This window comes from Podarcis tiliguerta (genome assembly GCF_965153285.1).
Source record: "Podarcis tiliguerta genome assembly, chromosome: 9".
NCBI lineage: Eukaryota > Metazoa > Chordata > Lepidosauria > Squamata > Lacertidae > Podarcis > Podarcis tiliguerta.
In genome coordinates this window covers 56,539,251-56,558,846 of record NC_139542.1, presented here as the reverse complement: position 1 = coordinate 56,558,846, position 19,596 = coordinate 56,539,251, and the positions used below count along the sequence as shown (strand labels likewise).

General features: G+C 44.7%; 1 protein-coding gene across 1 annotated transcript in view; it reads right to left on the bottom strand.

Annotated features, from left to right (window-relative positions):
* The window catches only part of LOC310685552 (uncharacterized protein), a 945,613-nt gene extending 931,186 nt beyond the window's left edge, over positions 1-14,427 (bottom strand). Inside the window, exon 1 of the mRNA XM_083458086.1 lies at positions 9,248-14,427. Within this exon, the coding sequence (XP_083314212.1) occupies positions 9,348-12,605 (3,258 nt within the window). The 5' untranslated portion in view covers positions 12,606-14,427 and the 3' untranslated portion in view covers positions 9,248-9,347. The remainder of the gene's footprint in view (positions 1-9,247) is intronic.
* Positions 14,428-19,596: the final 5,169 nt, after the last annotated feature.

Here is a 19,596-nt window from a genome sequence, read left to right as displayed (position 1 = left end):
ATAATAAGAATGTACGAAGAGTCTGCTGGATCAGGAAATGGCCCATCTAATCCAGATCCTGTTTTCACAGTGGTCAGCCAATGTCTGTGGAAACACTCGAGCAGGATTCGAACGCAAGAGCACTCTCCCATCCTATGGTCTCCAGCAACTGGTATTTGAGAGCATTACTGTCTCCAGCTGTGGAGGGAGAACATGACAACAACAACAACAAACAACAACAACAATTTATTTGTACCCCGCCCATCTGGCTGGGTTTCCCCAGCCACTCTGGGCGGCTGCCAACAAAGATTAAAAATACATTAAAACGTCACACATTAAAAACTTCCCTGAACAGGGCTGTCTTCAGATGTCTTCTAAATGTCAGGTAGTTGTTTATCTCTTTGACATCTGATGGAAGGGCGTTCCACAGGGCGGGTGCCACTACCGAGAAGGCCCTCTGCCTGGTTCCCTGTAGCTTTGCTTCTCACAATGAGGGAACTGCCGGAAGGCCCTTGGCGCTGGACCTCAGTGTCCAGCCTCAATGATGGGGGTGGAGAATTAATTAAAGGGCCTGACTAAATTAGGTCAATTCAAGCAGAAATTATTTGGACACACTGGCGGAGGAAGAGGCGTGCGGGGGGAGCACACTGCCCCTGGCAGCGCGATCCCAGCAGGGTGCCATCGCGGCTCCCCCCCCACACACACACACACGTGCTGGGCGCCATACCCCTACGGGTTGCGCACCATGCCCCTACTAGCAGTGCGCCCCGCCCCCAGGACTCACACCAGCCCCGCCCCCACCTGCTCTCCGCCCCCTGGTGCCGGAACATGAAGCTCTGCCACTGTTTGTACACAGACTTTTATTTGAGTAGCGAGATTCTCACTCATATGATAGTGCTGATTTTGCAGCCTTCCCCTAAATAACTTGAAAGAGATTAGGACAACGCAAGTTCAAATAACCAGAAATGTTACATTCATTTGCTGCTTGAGCAAGGTTTTTTTTTGGGGGGGGGGGGTTAGTTTAGTTTTTTTATCTGCTGGGATAAAGATATGCTCAAAGGTTGCTTGCATGTTTTATGGGCCTTGGTGTTCATGATGTTTGTGAACAGAGTTTCTAAATTAGTCCTTGTAAATATAATTAGTAACTTTAATTAGAGAGACCATTCTCCTGAATAAGAATAGGGTGGATGCTATTCTCACACAGTATGTCTGCCCTACTTTTGGCTCATATAATGCTTATCATGAGAGCTCTCCACTTTAAGCACTGTTACACAGTGTTCTATTATTCAGGAAAATCATAGTCCAGCTGGATTTTCAATCCAGTTTTCAGCACACAGTTTTCACGGCTCCCCTGCCCCTGTTCACTATTTCTCAAAACACCTTATCTTCCCACCACATCTTTCCCAAATGGCAGAGCATATCCGTCCCTAATGGTTACTTTATGTGATGGAGTACATCAGTGGCCATAAAGCTAGTATTTGAATAGGTAATGACTGCTTCATCAAAACCTCTTTTTTTAAAAAAAAAAAAAAAAAAAAAAAAGCCTGGACATCTATCTGGTAACATTAGCCAAAGCACAAGTATAGGTGGGCAGGGTGTGAACCCATAAGGCACAGAATGCAATTTTAAAATAAAATTGAATTTATTGAAGGAAATTAAAATTAAAATGGAAGGAAAAGTTAAGAATAACAGGGAAATTGTAATAATCACAATTCTATACACTATTTATCAGGTCAGGAGGGTCCTCAGGTAAATGTTCTTCCTTGACATAAAACCTTGACTATAACCAAAAGATGTGACCTTTGAATCTTGCTCAAAACCAGCTGGAAGTTCTCCCCAGTGAAATGGAGAGAGACAGCCCATTTATTAGTGGTGCTTGGATTTATTTATTTTTTCATTCTCTCAAGCTCTTCATGAACAGTTGTAGACTTTTGGTTCTTGCATGGAGAATGTCTGGTGAATTTTGGACCAATGTGAAGTAACCAATCAGCTTAATTCGAAATACAGTGAGCAAAAGACTGCTGGAGACTTTTGTTCCCTCCTTAGAAATAGCTGGCAACACACCCACCCACCATTTTGACGCCTGCAAATAAAGTAGAGAATTTGGGGAGACAAAATGCACTTAGCCATACCTTACAATGAGCTTCTCTTATGCTCATTATATCAGTTGTATGTAGGGGGGGGCGTGCAGAGGAAAGTCTTAACAGGTTAAAACAAGTTAAAAATGGTTAAAATTCATGCCTAGCATGAAGTTTTCATAGAACAACTAACACCCATTGCTATCACTCCCTGGGTGCTTTCAGATAGTAGCAGAAATCAACGTCCAGATGAGACAAATCATCTCCTAACACCTCTGTGTTAATTCCATAGTTCCTGTGGTATTTGCACAGCTCTCTCTATTTGGGTCATGGGCCTTTTCGTAAGTCTCCATTCATGACAGCATGTTTCCAGGGCAACCAGAGGCAACGCAGCCATAAATCCTATGGTTGACCCATAAACAAACAATGCAGCAACCACAGATAGAATCTGCAGGAAGATGTGCTCAAGAATAGTCAGGTTAACATATTGCCCCAGGCCGTTCCATGTGAGGCAGCTCTTTGGTTAATCAACTGACCGTATTTTTTAATGAGAAGCTCAGAAAGCTCCTCCTAAAATCTGTCCTTTCATGTCAACTTTTTCCTAGGTCCTTCTCCCTATATACTGTATCAAGAACGGCACCTTTTCTCATCTGACACTGTTCATTTTTTCACACAAACTAGGCCGGCTTCAGCGGGATCATCTCCTCTTCATCGCAATCTGGTTGTGCTAGAAAATGCAATATCAAGACATAATGGCGCCAGGCGAGCCTCTCTGGGGAGGACATTCCACAATCAGGGAGCCACCACAGAAAAGGCCTGTTCTCTTGTTGCCACCCTCTGAACATCTCAGAGAAAGGTCTCAGATGATAAAAACAGAGTCTGGGTCAGTTTATACTGGGAGAGGGGTAGAGTAGTTGCTTTGGGAAATGATAATCAGGCACCCCCGCACAACATGACTCTATTCCGAACTTTAAAATGGTAAGCATAATGCTAGTGGTCAACAAAAGAGGTTCAATGACTCTCTCAAGGCAAATCTTTAAAAAGGTAGTATAAACACCGACAACTGGGAAACACTGGCTTGTGAGCGCTCCAATTGGAGAACAGCCTTTACCAAAGGTGTCGTGGATTTTGAAGACGCTCGAACTCAGGACAAAATGGAGAAACATGCTAAGAGGAAGGCACGTTTGGCAAAGCCTCACTGTGATCAACTTCCGCCTGGAACTTCCGTCCCCACTGTGGAAGGATGTGTGGATCCAGAATTGGCCTCCACAGTCACTTACAGACTCACTTTTAAAACTGTGTTTATGGAAGACAATCTTACTCAGCTACGAGTGATCGCCAAAAAAGAACTGGGAGAGGCGATCCTTAAGGTATTAAGGTCCAGAGCCATGTAAGGCTTTACAGATCAACACCAGAACTTTGAATTGGGCCTGGAAACTAATCAGCAGCCAGTGCAGTTGTGCCAGGTTTGGTGTTACGTGCTCAAACTGCCTTGTACTGGTGAGCAATCTGGCCATTGCATTTTCCACCAACTGAAGTTTCCGAACCAGCTTCAGAGGCAGCCCCACATATAACACAAGGCAGTAATCCAACTTAGAGGTTACCAGAGCGTAGGCTACAGAAGTCAGGCTATCTCTGCCCAGATGTGGCACAGCTGGGCCACCAGCTGAAGCCGATAGAAGCCATTCTGTGCCACCAAGGCCACCTGGGCTTCAAGTGACAGAAGTGGATCAAGGAGCGCCCCCAAGCTATGTACTTGCTCTTTTACCATCCTTCATGGCCCATTTGAAAGTCTGCATCTTTATTGGAATTGCTTGTAAGATGTTTTTATTATTTCTTCACTTCTTGTTTGCCACACTAGGCTCCTTTGGGAGAAAGGGCAGTATAGAAATACAGTGGTACCTCGGGTTACATACGCTTCAGGTTGCATACCCTTCAGGTTACAGACTCCGCTAACCCAGAAATAGTGCTTCAGGTTAAGAACTTTGCTTCAGCATGAGAACAGAAATCGTGCTCCGGCGGCGCGACCGGAGCAGGAGCCCCATTTGCTAAAGTGGTGCTTCAGGTTAAGAACAGTTTCAGGTTAAGAACGGACCTCTGGAATGAATTAAGTACTTAACCCAAGGTACCACTGTATAAGGGTGGTATAGAAATATAAGAAATAAATAATGTAGAAGAAGTGTAGAATTGTGCCCCGAATATTCTGCCCAGCTGAATTCTCACCTGTTGAATGGAGTTACGTTAGACACATGCACATAAACAATCGTGGACTTAAGAAGGGGCAAATTAGGCAAATCTACCCAATGCTTTGTTTTGTGTGGCCAATCAGGTGAAGTTAGTAGCAGTTCATGGAAAACAAATGTCTCCATCGCTTTCACACTGTGTGGGAGAGGAAAATGAGAGTGAGATTGTATGCTGACTACTGAGTCACTGCTTTGGTTTGAAAATTATTTTTGAGCTAATAACGTTTGATCAGTAGGTGTTGAGTAATGGTTTGACTTTGCAAACGCTTGGAGTAAAGCAATATGCATGTAAGATTAATGGTAATTTACCAAGTGGAAAAGAAAACAGAAGTACAATGACTCTGTAATTATCTCAGGCTATAACCCGAAAAGCATTTACTTGAAAGTTAGTCCCTTTGAGGTCTGTGCCCCTTATTTCAGAATGCAGGCAGCAAGTTTACACCATTTACACACGTTTGATATGTGCACGACCATGTATACACACGCATTCCACCGAACCCAGGAAACCAATGACCAGAAAACACCATAAAGATGTCAGAGAAAAGTCAGAAGTAGAGGTGCTTGCAGGCTTTTTCACTGGGTTTCAATTATATGTGATTTCACAGAGACATGCGTTGCCTTAAAACAGGGGGCTGCCTGTATGCATTTATAGGATTGTGGTGTAAAAGTATAAGGATGTGCCTTTGGAATGATCTTAGAATCGTTTTTATTGGATGTAAAAACTGTAAATGGAAAATGGCATTTGCAGAAGTGCTGTCAAACATTTCGTCGCAAACATACAGTCTGTAATAAACCTTGTGATAATGAAAGATTTCTGGAGTGTATTATTGTTTGCAGGCGTTTCTGTTGCACTAAAGGGTGTTCAAAGTGCCTTGCCATTTTTGCCCAACAGCTCTGTGAAGCAGGACAAATGGTATGAGAATAACTCCCACCAAGTCATTATCACAATAGATATTGGCCTTTTCTTGGCATACACTAAGAACTTACAAAGAAACCAGCTTGATTAGACAAAAAAACCATCTAGTCCCGCATTCTGTTCTCCTGGTGACTAATCAGATGCCCATAAGCAGATTTGAGGGTAACAACACTCTTCTGTACAGTGGTACCTCAGGTTACATACACTTCAGGTTACATACGCTTCAGGTTACAGACCCCGCTAACCCAGAAATAGTACCTCGGGTTAAGAACTTTGCTTCAGGATGAGAACAGAAATTGTGTTCCGGCGGTGCAGCAGCAGCAGGAGGCCCCATTAGCTAAAGTGGTGCTTCAGGTTAAGAACAGTTTCAGGTTAAGTATGGACTTCCGGAACGAATTAAGTACTTAACCCGAGGTACCACTGTATCTGCAGTCTACTTACCTAGAAGAAAGCCCAACTGAGTTCAGTAAGGCTGTTCTGAAGGCTGGTAATCTCTTTGGGGAGGGGGAGGGTTTATAACTTTTTTTATAAAAAGAGAGGTCTTGTTTCCCTGTCTTACAGAACTTGTACCCATCAAAAGGCATTTATTCAAGCTCCTTTTTCTCTGATCAGCATCCCATAGAGATGATACGCTCTTTGATTCTTCCCTTTTCACTAAATGCAAATCAAGATCTTCCATTAAAATCCACTCTGCACAGAGTGTGTGTTCTAAAGTGTTCCATTTAGTTCCAGATCACTGTGCCCTTTGGGTTATAAACATTCTGTAAAATGTATTTCAAACCTAGTGGCATTGTAAGAAATATTCACGATAGCACATAATCATTGCTATAACTGTCGCTTTTCATTAAGCTCTTTACTTGTGCAAAAAGGAAGGTTTATTTCTGACGTATTATATGGGAAAGGGAAGCAATAGTGTATAAAAACAGCGGCTCTGGGTGTGTTTGGCAAAAATTATTCAGTACAGTATTTGAAAAGGCAGCACTATAGTGTTGTTCTTAAAAGTTTCATTTAAAAACACATGATGTAAACTTGATGAAACCACTAGCAGCAGATGTGCTCCTCTTTTTTCCTTTCACATACTGAAAATGTAACATGCATTTACCATATATTTTGAATCATCCCTGCACAACTCAGCAAGTGGCACGCAGTTCCACTGGCTATGAATGGGAGCAACCAGCGCCTTGATAAACCTTGCTTGCCTAGGACTGGAGGACCACCATACACCTGACGGCCTACGATCCAAGGCTTGTGGACTTTATTCAGCTTGGTAGATCACTAGTCAGGCTTGATGGATACCTGTCAACTGTCCAAATCTGACCAGGACATCCTGGAATTACAGAAGCCATGAGTTGCCCTGCCCTCGCATGAAGTCTTGGGTTTACAATTTTGGGAGAGGGGAGACTGCCAGCTGGGGAGCGGGAGGGCTGGCGAGGCCCTCTAGTTTTAGAGGCCGTAGGCTTCAGCCTAGTTAGCATATACAGCGGTACCTTGGGTTAAGTACTTAATTCGTTCCAGAGGTCCATTCTTAACCTGAAACTATTCTTAACCTGAAGCACCACTTTAGCTAATGGGGCTTCCTGCTGCCGCTGCGCCACCGCCGCTGCGCAATTTCTGTTCTCATCCTGAAGCAAAGTTCTGAACCCGAGGTACTATTTCTGGGTTAGCGGAGTCTGTAACCTGAAGCGTATGTAACCTGAAGCGTATGTAACCTGAGGTACCACTGTACATAAATCCAGCACTGCCCCCATCTCCATCCAGACGAGAAAGGAGCGTTATCAGAGCTCAAGGACGTGTTCTAAGCCCAATGCTTGCCTTTAATTTGATTTTGAATTGATTTTAGAATAAATTGATTTTAGAATGCTGTGTTACTTTTACAGTTGTTAGCCGCTCTGAGCCCGGCTTCGGCTGGGGAGGGTGGGATATAAATAAAATTTTATTATTATTTTTATTATTATTATTATTATACCAGCCAGGTGAAAACAGTGGCATGATACTACTTGTCGAGGCAGTAGCTCAGTTGGTACAGCATGAGATTCTTAATCTCAGGGTTGTGGGTTCGAGTCCCAGTTTAGGCAACAGATTCCTGCATTGCAGGGGATTGGAATAGATTATCCTTTTAGTGCCTTCCAGCTCTACAGTACTCTGATTCTACTTTAAACGTATAGTGCCAATGGGGTGCTGATTTTGCATGCTTCCTCTCTCCACTCCCTTCCATTCTTCTGTGTCAGTTTATAGATTGAAGCCCCTTGGGAGTAGGGACCTTTCATCTTTAACTCTGTAAAGCATTATCCACAATTGAAATTCTTTTATTAAAAAAAAAAAACCTCAACTTTTTAGCACCAGCTACATGCTACACGGGACGTGGGTGGCGCTGTGGGTAAAAGCCTCAGCGCCTAGGACTTGCCGATCGAAAGGTCGGCGGTTCGAATCCCCGCGGCGGGGTGCACTCCCGTCGCTCGGTCCCAGCGCCTGCCAACCTAGCAGTTCGAAAGCACTCCCGGGGGCAAGTAGATAAATAGGGACCGCTTACTAGCGGGAAGGTAAACGGCGTTTCCGTGTGCGGCTCTGGCTCGCCAGAGCAGCGATGTCACGCTGGCCACGTGACCCGGAAGTGTCTTCGGACAGCGCTGGCCCCCGGCCTCTTGAGTGAGATGGGCGCACGACCCTAGAGTCTGTCAAGACTGGCCCGTACGGGCAGGGGTACCTTTACCTTTACCTTTACATGCTACACACTATGCAGATTACAGTAATCGCCTTTATGTCACAGGTAGGTAGCTGTGTTGGTCTGCCGTAGTCAAAACAAAATAAAAAAATTCCTTCCACTAGCACGTTAGAGACCAACTAAGTTTGTTATTGGTATGAGCTTTCGTGTGCATGCACAATGTTTGCTCAGAAGGAAACCTCACTGAAACCAGTGAGATTTCCTCCCAGGTAACGGGTGGACGTGGGAGGCGGGTGGCGCTGTGGGTTAAACCACAGAGCCTAGGACATATTATTCTCAAAGGATTGTGGACCTCTTAGCCTAACCTCCCTCACAGGTTGTTGTGAGGATAAAATGGAGAGGGGAAAACACATTTATGCCATCTTAAGCTAAGGTTGGGGACACAGGTGGCACTGTGGGTAAAACCTCAGTGCCTAGGACTTGCTGATCGCAAGGTCGGCGGTTTGAATCCCCGCGGCGGGGTGAGGTCCCGTCGTTCGGTCCCAGCTCCTGCCCACCTAGCAGTTCAAAAGCACCCCTAAGTGCAAGTAGATAAATAGGTACCGCTTTATAGCGGGAAGGTAAACGGCGTTTCCGTGTGCGGCACTGGTGCTGGCTCGCCAGATGCCGCTTAGTCACGCTGGCCACGTGACCCGGAAGTGTCTCCAGACTGTGCTGGCTCCCGGCCTCTTGAGCGAGATGAGCGCGCAACCCTAGAGTCGGACACGACTGGCCCGTATGGGCAGGGGTACCTTTACCTTTTTAAGCTAAGGTTAGGGACGTGGGTGGTGTTGTGGATTAAACCACAGAGCCTAGGACTTGCCGATCAGAAGGTTGGCGGTTCGAATCCCCGCGATGGGGTGAGCTCCCGTTGCTCGGTCCCTGCTCCTGCCAACCTACCAGTTTGAAAGCACGCCAGTGCAAGTAGATAAATAGGAACTGCTCTGGCGGGAAGGTAAAAGGCGTTTCTGTGCACTGCTCTGGTTCGCCAGAAGCGGCTTAGTCATGCTGGCCGCATGACCCGGAAGCCCGGAGACGAGCACCGCAACTCCAGAGTCAGTCACGAGTGGACCTAATGGTCTGGGGTCCCTTTACCTAACGGGTGGTAGGGACTTCAGAAATTTGCTTAAGCTGCAACTCTCTATTTTCAAAGTCAAAACCTTTATTGCATTAGCAAACTGCCATAGCAAAATAAGACAATACAAAAAGAAAAAAGACAAACTAGAGACAAGCAACCCAGCAAAATTCAGGTGTTTTGGCTGGCGTAGTGACATTTAAGTTACCCGAAGACAATAATGCAAAGATATAATAGCCAGCGCCCAAAAACTAGTATGCGGGTATATATAAAGCACAAAATGGCCCCAGAACAGACTCAGCATATTGAGTTAAAAGTAATAAAAAGATTAAAACAGGTCCAGGTCTAGGGCACGCTACCCTGTCAGAGTAGCCCTGAGTTTCAGAGCCTGCACTATGAATATTGCCACCCCACGTGAGATTTGGGGATTTGCGTCCACAAGAAGCGATTTCAAACAGTCTTCCTTAGATGTAATGGTGGACGGGATCAAAAGGAGGAGCTTAGATCTTATTGGCTCATAAATAGGGCAGTAGAAAAAGAAATGTATGAAGTCCTCTACTTCATTCATTGTGCATGGACATAGACGCTGGGTAATAGGGGTCTTAGAATAAATCCCCTGCAGGAAGGCCGTGGGTATAGAATGGAAGCGGGCCATAGTAAACGCTCTTCTCAAGTTGGGCTCCGTCAGGTCTATCAAGTAGTTGGCAAGTGATCTTACCACTTTCACTTTAGGGAGCCACATGGAGAGGCGAGCTGAGGTGGACTGTGCCCGGTCCATGGCCTCGTCTCTTGTAAGAATCCAGGCCCGGATTTTATGTTTGTCCCAAGAGGACAGCGAGTCAAGATTTGGGAGAGAGTAGCGTGCAGTAATAGTCACCATGGCCTTGGACCATTTATTGCTTTGAGAACACGTTAAAAAGGCTTGCCTGGCTAGTAGGGGACCTGGGGCATTGATTAATTTACAATAAAAGCTAATAATTCTAATGTGGGCTCTCGCAACAATGGAGGGGAGGCCCAGTTCTGTTCTTAACTGTGCTGCAACCGAGCCCTTGGGGAGACCCAGTATCTTCCGTGCAAAAGAGTTTTGTAGAATCTCCAGCCGTTGTAGTGTTTTTAAATTCCACCCCCAGATTTCAACCCCATACAATAACATCGGGAGGACTTTGCTGATAAATGCTTTTCTGATTGGTGGAACCAGCTGGCCGCCTTTTGCATAGTAGAATTTCTCCAAGGCTTTGATGGTTCTGCGGGCAGCCAGGATGGTTGTATTTAGGTGAGCTGACCAGCTAAGCCCATGCTGAAAAATGATACCCAAATACTTGAATGCTGAACAATGTTCAATAGAATGGCCCTCAAAATTCCAGAGTGACTTCCGAGTTTTCATGCCAAAAGTAAGAATTTTGGTTTTGGCGAAATTAATTTTAAGGGAGTTGGTATCACAATATGTCATGAGCCCTCTGAGCATGTTGTTTAAGCCCAGCTTGGTTAATGACAGTATCACCATGTCGTCCGCATAGAGTAATATGGGGATCTTGAGCTGTTGTAAGGAGGGGGCAGATTGATTTAGGGCCTTCGTAGTTGTGACGATGTCATTGATATAGAAATTGAATAGAAAAGGGGCCAAGAGGCAGCCCTGTTTGACCCCTTTATTCAGAGGGAAAGAATCAGAAAGAGCTCCCAGAGGGCCGAATTTTACTCTGGCCGATATGTCATTATGAATTTCCATAAGAAGGAGGAGGAGTCTCTTATCTATGCTGGTATGACTAAGCTTCTGCCATAGCCTATCTCTGGGAATGGAGTCAAAGGCGGAGGTCAGGTCCACAAAAGCCGCGTGTAGTTTGCAGTTGAACCTGTTTAGGTATTTATCAATCAGGGTAAGTAGAACAAGACATTGGCCAGATGTGCTGTGACCTTTGCGGAAGCCAGCCTGTTCCGGATGGAATAGCTTTGTTTCTTCTGCCCACTCAATTAATTTCTCTAGCAAGAATCTAGAGTAAACCTTGTATGATATGTCCAACAGGCTGATAGGTCGGTAGTTGCGCGGATCTTGTGGGTCCCCCTTTTTATGTATTGGGATAACTATGCTCTGTTTCCAGTTAGGTGGAATCTTAAGAGTAGCATTAATGGTGGTAAAGAGAGATGCTAAGATAGGGGCCCACCACGACTGGTTCGATAAGAATACCTCAGGTGGTATCATATCCTCCCCCGGGGATTTATCCCCTGATAGCATGCTAATTAGTTGAGTACATCTCTCTGGGGAGACTGGCTCCCAGGTGGGCAAGGCAGATGCTGGAAGGGTGGTGACTACATTTACGTCAGAATCTGAGGTGGAATACAGCTGAGCAAAGTGAGAGTGCCAGCTGGCTGCTGTGATGTTATTAACAATGAATGAGGGGGGTCTTAGACCTGCATTAATTAAATTCCAAAATTTCTTGTCGTCACGGGTTTTAATGGCCACTGACAGAGCCGACCAGCGTTCTTTCGCAAAGAGCAATTTCTTATGTTGGAGCAGCTTCTTATAGTATGAACGAAATTGGGCTAACTCCCTGATTTTGCTCTGAGTGCTGTCTGCTTTCATGTCTGACTGGAGAAATCTAAGCCTACTTCTGCACTGTTTGCATTCTTGGTCGAACCAGGTTTGATTCTTCCAGGATAGAATCGCACGGGAAGGTTTCGTAAGCGAAGGGAGCAAGTAGACTAGAATTTGCTGGAAAATTGAGAAATGATTCACATTCGTTGTTAACAGCTGAGCTTTCAGGGCTAGGATCTCAGGGGAATTTAGGAGGACTTTTATGTCTTGCTCCAGGTAGATGTCCCACTTCTTGCGACCGGGGGCCAGGGTCGATGAATCCTGGGGGTGTGGTGAGCTGGGAGGCCCCAGCTGTGTGTGGTGAAAGGAGATGGCAATTGGAAGGTGGTCACTTTCGGTTCTGTTGAACACATTGAAACAGTATGCCTCATCATTAAATGCTGAGGAGGACCAGATGTAATCTATGACACTTGCCCCTCTAGATCCTAGAAAAGTATAGTATCCCCCGGACCAGTCTTTGGGTGTGCCGTGCAAGCTGTGCAGCCCGCAGTTTATAGTGAACTCCAGCAGTATGATGCCAGCCCTATTAATGGTCTTGTCCTGTGAATTCCACGTAGGAAACCACTCCTCTTCTATGAATAATTGCGACTTATCGGTGAATAAGCTTATATCTGCTCCGATTCTGGCATTGAAGTCCCCCATTATAAGGATCTCTGACTTTGGAAATTCAGCCCCAGATTTATCTAGAATAAATCTTAAATCCTCCCAAAGCTGATTTGAGTGAGAGGAGGAGTAGGTAGATGGATTGTACAAGTTTACACATATGAATTCCCCAAGCGAGCTGTTAGTGATGTGCAAAGTTTGAATGTAATTACTCTCTAACCAAAAGATAGGAGAGATATTAAGCTGAAGCTCCTGCGAAACAAATGTTACCAGGCCTCCACTAGGGCGCCCATACAAGTGTATTTTGGTCGCAGGAATCACAAAGGCGTCATAGCCCGGTAGGGATGGGGGGGGTGAAGATTCTAAGCACCAGGTCTCTTGTATACCCATAATCTGGAATTTCGCTAAAAACTCTTTCATATCCCCGTCATCCTGTTTGGGCGTCCATCCTGCCACATTCCAGGATAGCACATTAAAGCAATTTGAGGAGGGACTATGTGCTAGTCAATTGCTCTGGTTGCTGGTGGGAAGGACATTGCCAGGGGTCTGAGACAGCTCCAGGCGAGGTACTACCGAAGGTATCGAAGGGGTGGTGAGTTGATTGATGTGACCAGCAGGGTCTTCAGTAAAACCTAAGTTGTCTCTTTGCACAGTGGGTTCCTTAACGTTTATATATTGGCTTGAAAAGGTTGCGGATAAATGAGGTTCTACCAAAAGAGGTTGACTGGCAAAGGACGAGGATATAGAGTCATTTGACTGGACCGCACTGAATGAAGACTCCAGGTCAGGCATAGAAGAATAGGACATTGACAGATTACCAGGATGAGGTGTGTTTGGCGCGTTACTCTTTAAGGCGGAGGACGAGGTAGTTGATTGCAGATCTATTAGTAGAGGTGAAGGGGGTCTGCGTTGCGACGGTGTATGAGGAGCTTCCGCCAGGCAGACTGCCAAATCATCCGTTATTGGAGTCCCAGTATTTGGCAGGGGTTTCTGGGGTGTTAGCCCCTTCATAACTGGTTTCCTTTGATTTAATAGGTTGCTATGTCCAGGATTTGAGGAGATTTTCTCTTGAAGTACATGTGTAAGATGCTGCTTGAGTGTATCAAGCCTGTTTATAACTTCCTGCTGTTCTACTAATGGCAACTCGCCATAGGATGAAATAAGGTCCCTCTCCTCTGAGATATCCAGATGGCTGGGCCCGCTTTGGTCATGCTTCTTTGTTGCTGGAGTAGATAAACCAGGAAGCTTGGGCTGAGAGGGAGGGTGAGGTTCCCGGGTGGACAACTTGAGTTTCAAGACTGAGTCGCGCCTGTCTGGCGGGCAGCTACCTTTTTGTACGGTGCTGCGGAAGAGAGGTTTAATCCTGGTGTCATTAAAGACTCTTGTTGGGAAGATGCCCCAGGTGGCCAGAAACGCTTTACGCCTAACCAGTATGGAGGGAATTTTTGGAGACTGGAAGGAGAGCAATACTTTTTGGAGCCGATGGTGGTAGTTTAAAAGTTTCACTGTACTGAGGTCTATTAGCGGAGGCCAAATCTGAAGGAGTTGCCTCAGATGATCTTTGACATCTCTCGAATTATTCCACCTTGGGGACCTGAGGTCCCTACTGTGTATAGTTAGACATATTTTGTTTGGTTGTAAAATCAGAGATTGAGAGTCCAATTGAGTTTTTAGGAGGTGACCACCAGTACCACTTTCATGTCTAATAAGGGAGGTATACCTCTGTCCCTTTAAATCCCTCGGAGGCAGAGTGTGGTTGAGCTGGAGCTCTAGCAAATGGGCCTCAAGCTTTTGGTGGAGATTATCCACCTGCATGGAGATCCCATTTATGCTCTTAAAGATGCAGCGCAGGGTCCTGGTTATTAATTGGAAATGATCGAGTCCCATGCCATCGCCGAGGGCCAACTCGGGCTCCCCCTTCGAGGTGGCTCTCACCTCTTTGTCATTATCGTTGGCATTATTCGTTGTCTTCGAGTTCACCCCCTCCACTTCTATATCGGCTGCGAGGTCAATTAAAGGATTAAAACGATTGTGAGTTTCAACCATGTAGCTAACTTCCTCATTATTTCTATTACAGTTAAGAAAAAAAGTATCAATCTTGGACTGTTTGGGCCTCGGGGGAGGCATTGCCTCATCCAGGTCCCTTGGCCGCTTGCCATGGCCCATAGTGGAGATTAGAAGCAATATCCACAATAATTGGAAGTATCCTAATACACCTTAGAGAGTATTGTAGGAAGCAGGGGAGTGGAGCGCGAAGAAGAAAGAAAAGTAAAGTTCGTTGCTTACTTACAATTCTCAGTCATTTCGGTTCAATGTCTTAAAGGTCAGACTTAGCAAGAGTTATTTTTGTGAGTATGCTTCTCTCCATTTTACCTCTTACTCCTCCATCTCGGTGTTGGTAGTCCATAAAGTTAGTTATAAAGTCAAACAAAAAAGCAGCCAGTCCCTGGTGGGAGGCCGCTACCTGCTTAGCTCTCCAAGGCCCCTTTCTATTCATATACCTGGGAGTAAGTCCCACTGAGCTTAATGAGGTTTACATTTGAATAGATGCATATAAGGTTGCACTGTTAATTGCTGTAATGTCAAAATGCACAGGTTATTCAGATTTCCGTGCGCCCCCATGGATTTCTCAGCATGCCGCCCACTGTTTCTCTGCTCCTCTGTGCAAATTTAGGTGGCTGTTGTTGTGAATTGGAGCAGAAGGGAACCCTGCATAGGTGTCCATGGTAAGCCTTTGAAATGTTCCACAGATATATCTCTGCAGCAGCTGTTGCAGTCTTTGTAACGTTATTAGCCTATGACTCAGAGGGATTTTTGTATTAGTGGATTCTGGCACGTAGCACAGCCCCAATAATTTCCAAAACCGGGGAAATCACTCCCGCTAAAGAAATGAGGAGGTATAGTGTGTAGATGAATCGGCCAGACAGAAAATAGTCTGCACAAGCCATTTTACAAGATTGGTGTCATTTTCAAGCCTGTGGAGGCACTCGCTGCAGAAGAATGAGTAAGTTTTCATCTGTCTAGGCACACCAGACTTGGCTGCAGTTGAAAACACCGCATATGCAACCGGTCTGAGATTTTTAGGACGGCAATTTTTGTCTCTAAAGCTTATTTGTGTTATTGTGTCAAAGCAGGGGATGTTTCTCATGTAACCTGGTTTGTAAAATTACGGCTGCAATCCTGTACCCACTTACCTGGGAGTAAACACCACTGAAAACAACAGGACTTACTTTTGAGTAGACAACATGCATAGGGACAAGGGGCAGACAGCAACAAATTTCTGTGTTCCTGATATGCTTCAAATAGATCTCTAAAACGTCTTCATATTCAAGTTTTTAATTATGAGTTTATGGATTATTGTTGTTATTATTATTATTATTATTATTATTATTATTATGTACTTTGTACCTTGGAAGCTGCCTTGATGTATTTTATGAATGTGTAATAAATAAACGTCAGCATTTTCCAAGTGTTAACTACGCTTCTGATCGTCAGGGAGGTTTCGATACTTTTAAAATCGTAACATTTTTTAGGATTAATCACAAACATTCCAGTGAGACAGCCATTTCCCGGATAACACAGAGTCTACCCCCTCTGTAGTACACGTTTTGCATGTACTGTAATATGTAGCAGTCCATACAAGTAGCCCAGGACAACAAAGTCCAGTTGCATACCCTCTGCAGTACTCTATTTCTCTCTCCCAAAAATGTTAGATTTACGTTACATTTCAAATCCTATTACAACTACTCGGTTAGACAGGTGATACCAATAACTTATAGGCACCATAAATCACTTTGGAGGGTCCTTACTCAATGCATTTGATGGACCGTTTCTTTTCAAACATATTTTTTCATAACTGGCAAAAGCTATATATGTCACACCAGAAGAAAAGTGCTTTCATCTTTTATGTATGTACAATATAAATTTGGTCTGCCCTGCATGAAGCTTATTTAAAAGATGATTTCAAACACGTTGAGCTCAGAACTTATGCAATAATTCAGCGATGTTCAGCCTGATCCCAGCCATAATAACCCCGATCATTCTCATTTGGACTTATTTCCAGGTAAGTTTATCTTGGATTGCATCCAAGGCCTGGTTGTATCATTAGGCAGTAGATACTAGAGGGCAAAGAGCAATGACTAGATCCTGAGAGGACAGAGTTGCATGAACCCCAAGACTTATCCTTTGTCCCCATCACCACCACTGAAGTAAGATTCAGTCCTGAGGCCAGTCAGCTTTTGTAAGTGGAATAGGAGGTGTGTCTCCTTTTCTTTCACCTTGGGCAACAAAATGGCATGTGCAGGCTCTGAATTTGCATCCTGAAAACTTTTTAAAGCCTAGATACCACAATGTGCTGGTATGCATATATGGGCATGAATTATAGTGACAGCTCACATACTCATATTTTCAAGATCACAAATGTTGCTGTTTCCTTTTTAAAAAAGTATTCTTTATTGGTTAATAATAATAATAATAATAATAATAATAATAATAATAATAATAATATATTATTTATACCCTGCCCATCTGGCTGTTTCCCCAGCCACTCTGGGCGACTCCCAATCAAGTGTTAAAAACAATACAGCATTAAATATTAAAAACTTCCCTAAACAGGGCTGCCTTCAGATGTCTTTTAAAGATAGGATAGCTGCTTATTTCCTTCACATCTGGTGGGAGGGCGTTCCACACAGCAGGCGCCACTACCGAGAAGGCCCTCTGCCTGGTTCCCTGTAACCTCACTTCTCTCAGTGAGGGAACCGCCAGAAGACCCTCAAAGCTGGACCTCAGTGTGGGATGATGGTATACAGGGCCAAGGTCATTTAAGGCTTTAAAGGTCAGCACCAATACTTTGAATCAGCACATAAAACGAAACAAAAGAAGCTTGATACATCTCTTACAAACAAAAAAAAATAGAACAATACATCACAAATTCACAAACATGTTCCAACCATCAACTTGCAACACTCCAAATGTTGCTGTTTCCATCCAGTTCTGAGACACTCGTTTTTAAGATCTGGCATACTTTAAATGTGTTTCCTCATGCCATCAACATTCTCGGCAAAGGCGATGAGAAGGCATGGTTATCTTGAAACACACTGCACAAGAGCAGAACGGTATGCGAAGGCCTGATCAGGGATAAGAATCTGTCCCTAGATCACTGAAATCTTTGTTCTCTCCCTTTGCTCATTTGTACTCTGGCAGATTCCTATTACAACAACACATTATTCTCCTCTCCCAGTAGAACTCTCCCCATAATTCCAGCTGCAACAGGAGAGAAGAGACATTATATAACAGAGAACTCATTCATGAATGGTTTGTCAGTGGAATCCCGTTGTCTTAATGCAAAACAATTCAACAGTAATAATAATAATAATATATTATTATTTATACCCCGCCCAATTGACTGAGTTTCCCCAGCCACTCTGGGCGGCTCCCAATCAAGTGTTAAAAACAATACAGCGTTAAATATTAAAAACTTCCCTAAACAGGGCTGCCTTCAGATGTCTTTTAAATATAGGATAGCTGCTTGTTTCCTTCACATCTGGTGGGAGGGCGTTCCACAGGGCAGGTGCCAATACCGAGAAGGCCCTCTGTCTGGTTCCCTGTAACCTCACTTCTCGCAATGAGGGAACCGCCAGAAGGCCCTCGGCGCTGGATCTCAGTGTCCGGGCTGAACGATGGGGATGGAGACACTCCTTCAGGTATACAGGACCGAGGCCGTTTAGGGCTTTAAAGGTCAGCACCAACACTTTTAATTGTGCTCGGAAACGTACTGGGAGCCAATGCAGATCTCTCAGGACCGGTGTTATGTGGTCCCGGCGGCCACTCCCAGTCACCAGTCTAGCTGCCACATTCTGGATTAATTGCAGTTTCCGGGTCACCTTCAAAGGTAGCCCTACGTAGAGTGCATTGCAGTAGTCCAAGCGGGAGATAACTAGAGCATGTACCACTCTGGCGAGACAGTAGGGTCTTAGCCTGCGTACCAGGTGGAGCTGGTAGACAGTTGTCATGACAGTAAGCTGTCACTAAAGAAGAAGTGTTGAAAAGGTACAGCTTTGTGCCAATGGCCGCTTGAAATTCTCCACCCTATTTGTGGACAGAGGAATTGGGGGACCACTTCAGCAAATCTCTCCATGGGGAGGAGGGTGTGGCTTGGCATTAACAATAACAATAGCACGGGTTTTTTGTTGTGGTTGCCACAGAGAAGCTACTGTGTGGCAGCCTGGGAACCATTCACATCCTCCGCAATGCCACAGAACTAATTTTGTTCCAGGGTATTGGTGGAGAATAGTCAGAGAAAATTCAGCAGTTGCCTTCCTTTTCTAGGAGAGAAAAAAAAAGGAGGGGTCAGAATTTTTCTCAGAACAAAAATGTCTTCTGAGAAATGTTGACCTTGAAAGAAAAGACAAGACTGGGAGAACCGAGATGTAAATGGGAAAGACCCATTGCTGTATCAACGGAGTATTATATAAAAGTATTTCACAGTGCATGTTAATTGAGGTAGTGTAGGGGACAGGACACTAAGAGATGAATAGAGGCTATGATACTGACCTCTGCAGAAGGAATCTAATTCAATTTTCAAAAAGTCACTTAAGCAAAAACACCATTGTAGATATAGGATAATGACACTTAGAATCATAGAATCATAGAGTTGGAAGAGACCACAAGGGCCATCAAGTCCAACCCCCTGCCAAGCAGGAAACACCATCAGAGCACTCCTGACATATGGTTGTCAAGCCTCTGCTTAAAGACCTCCAAAGAAGGAGACTCCACCACACTCCTTGGCAGCAAATTCCACTGTCGAACAGCTCTTCCTGTCAGGAAGTTCTTCCTAATGTTTAGGTGGAATCTTCTTTCTTGTAGTTTGGATCCATTGCTCCGTGTCCGCTTCTCTGGAGCAGCAGAAAACAACCTTTCTCCCTCCTTGACTCTGCAGATAGATTTGACAAATGGCATCAGCTAACGCTGGGCGGCGTCCGTATTATCTGAATAAAGAGCAGCCATGATGTTTCCAGAACACAAAGATTACTTGCAAAGACACAGAGGTTCTGTCTTCTCCCTTTCCAAAAGAAGAAATCCATTACTGCTGAAGCATGACTGGTGGAACTGCTATCTGTCTAGGGCGAAAACAAGTCGGAGGGAAAACAGCCAATGAATTGCTTCTGAAAGAGCGTAGTCACTATTTTGCTCAAATAATAGCAGCAGCAGCAGCTGCCATGAGTCTGGCATTCTGTTCACTAGGACAATGCATTTTATCTCTTTAGCTTTTTGCAAAAGATTTGTGACAAACTCTAGTGCCCAGGGGTGCCAACTTGAATAAAATATGGGGGGGATGGGGTTATGTAAGCCCCGCCCCACATAATCAATCACATGATGAGCAGAGCTGTCAACTTTTCCCTTTTTTAAAGGG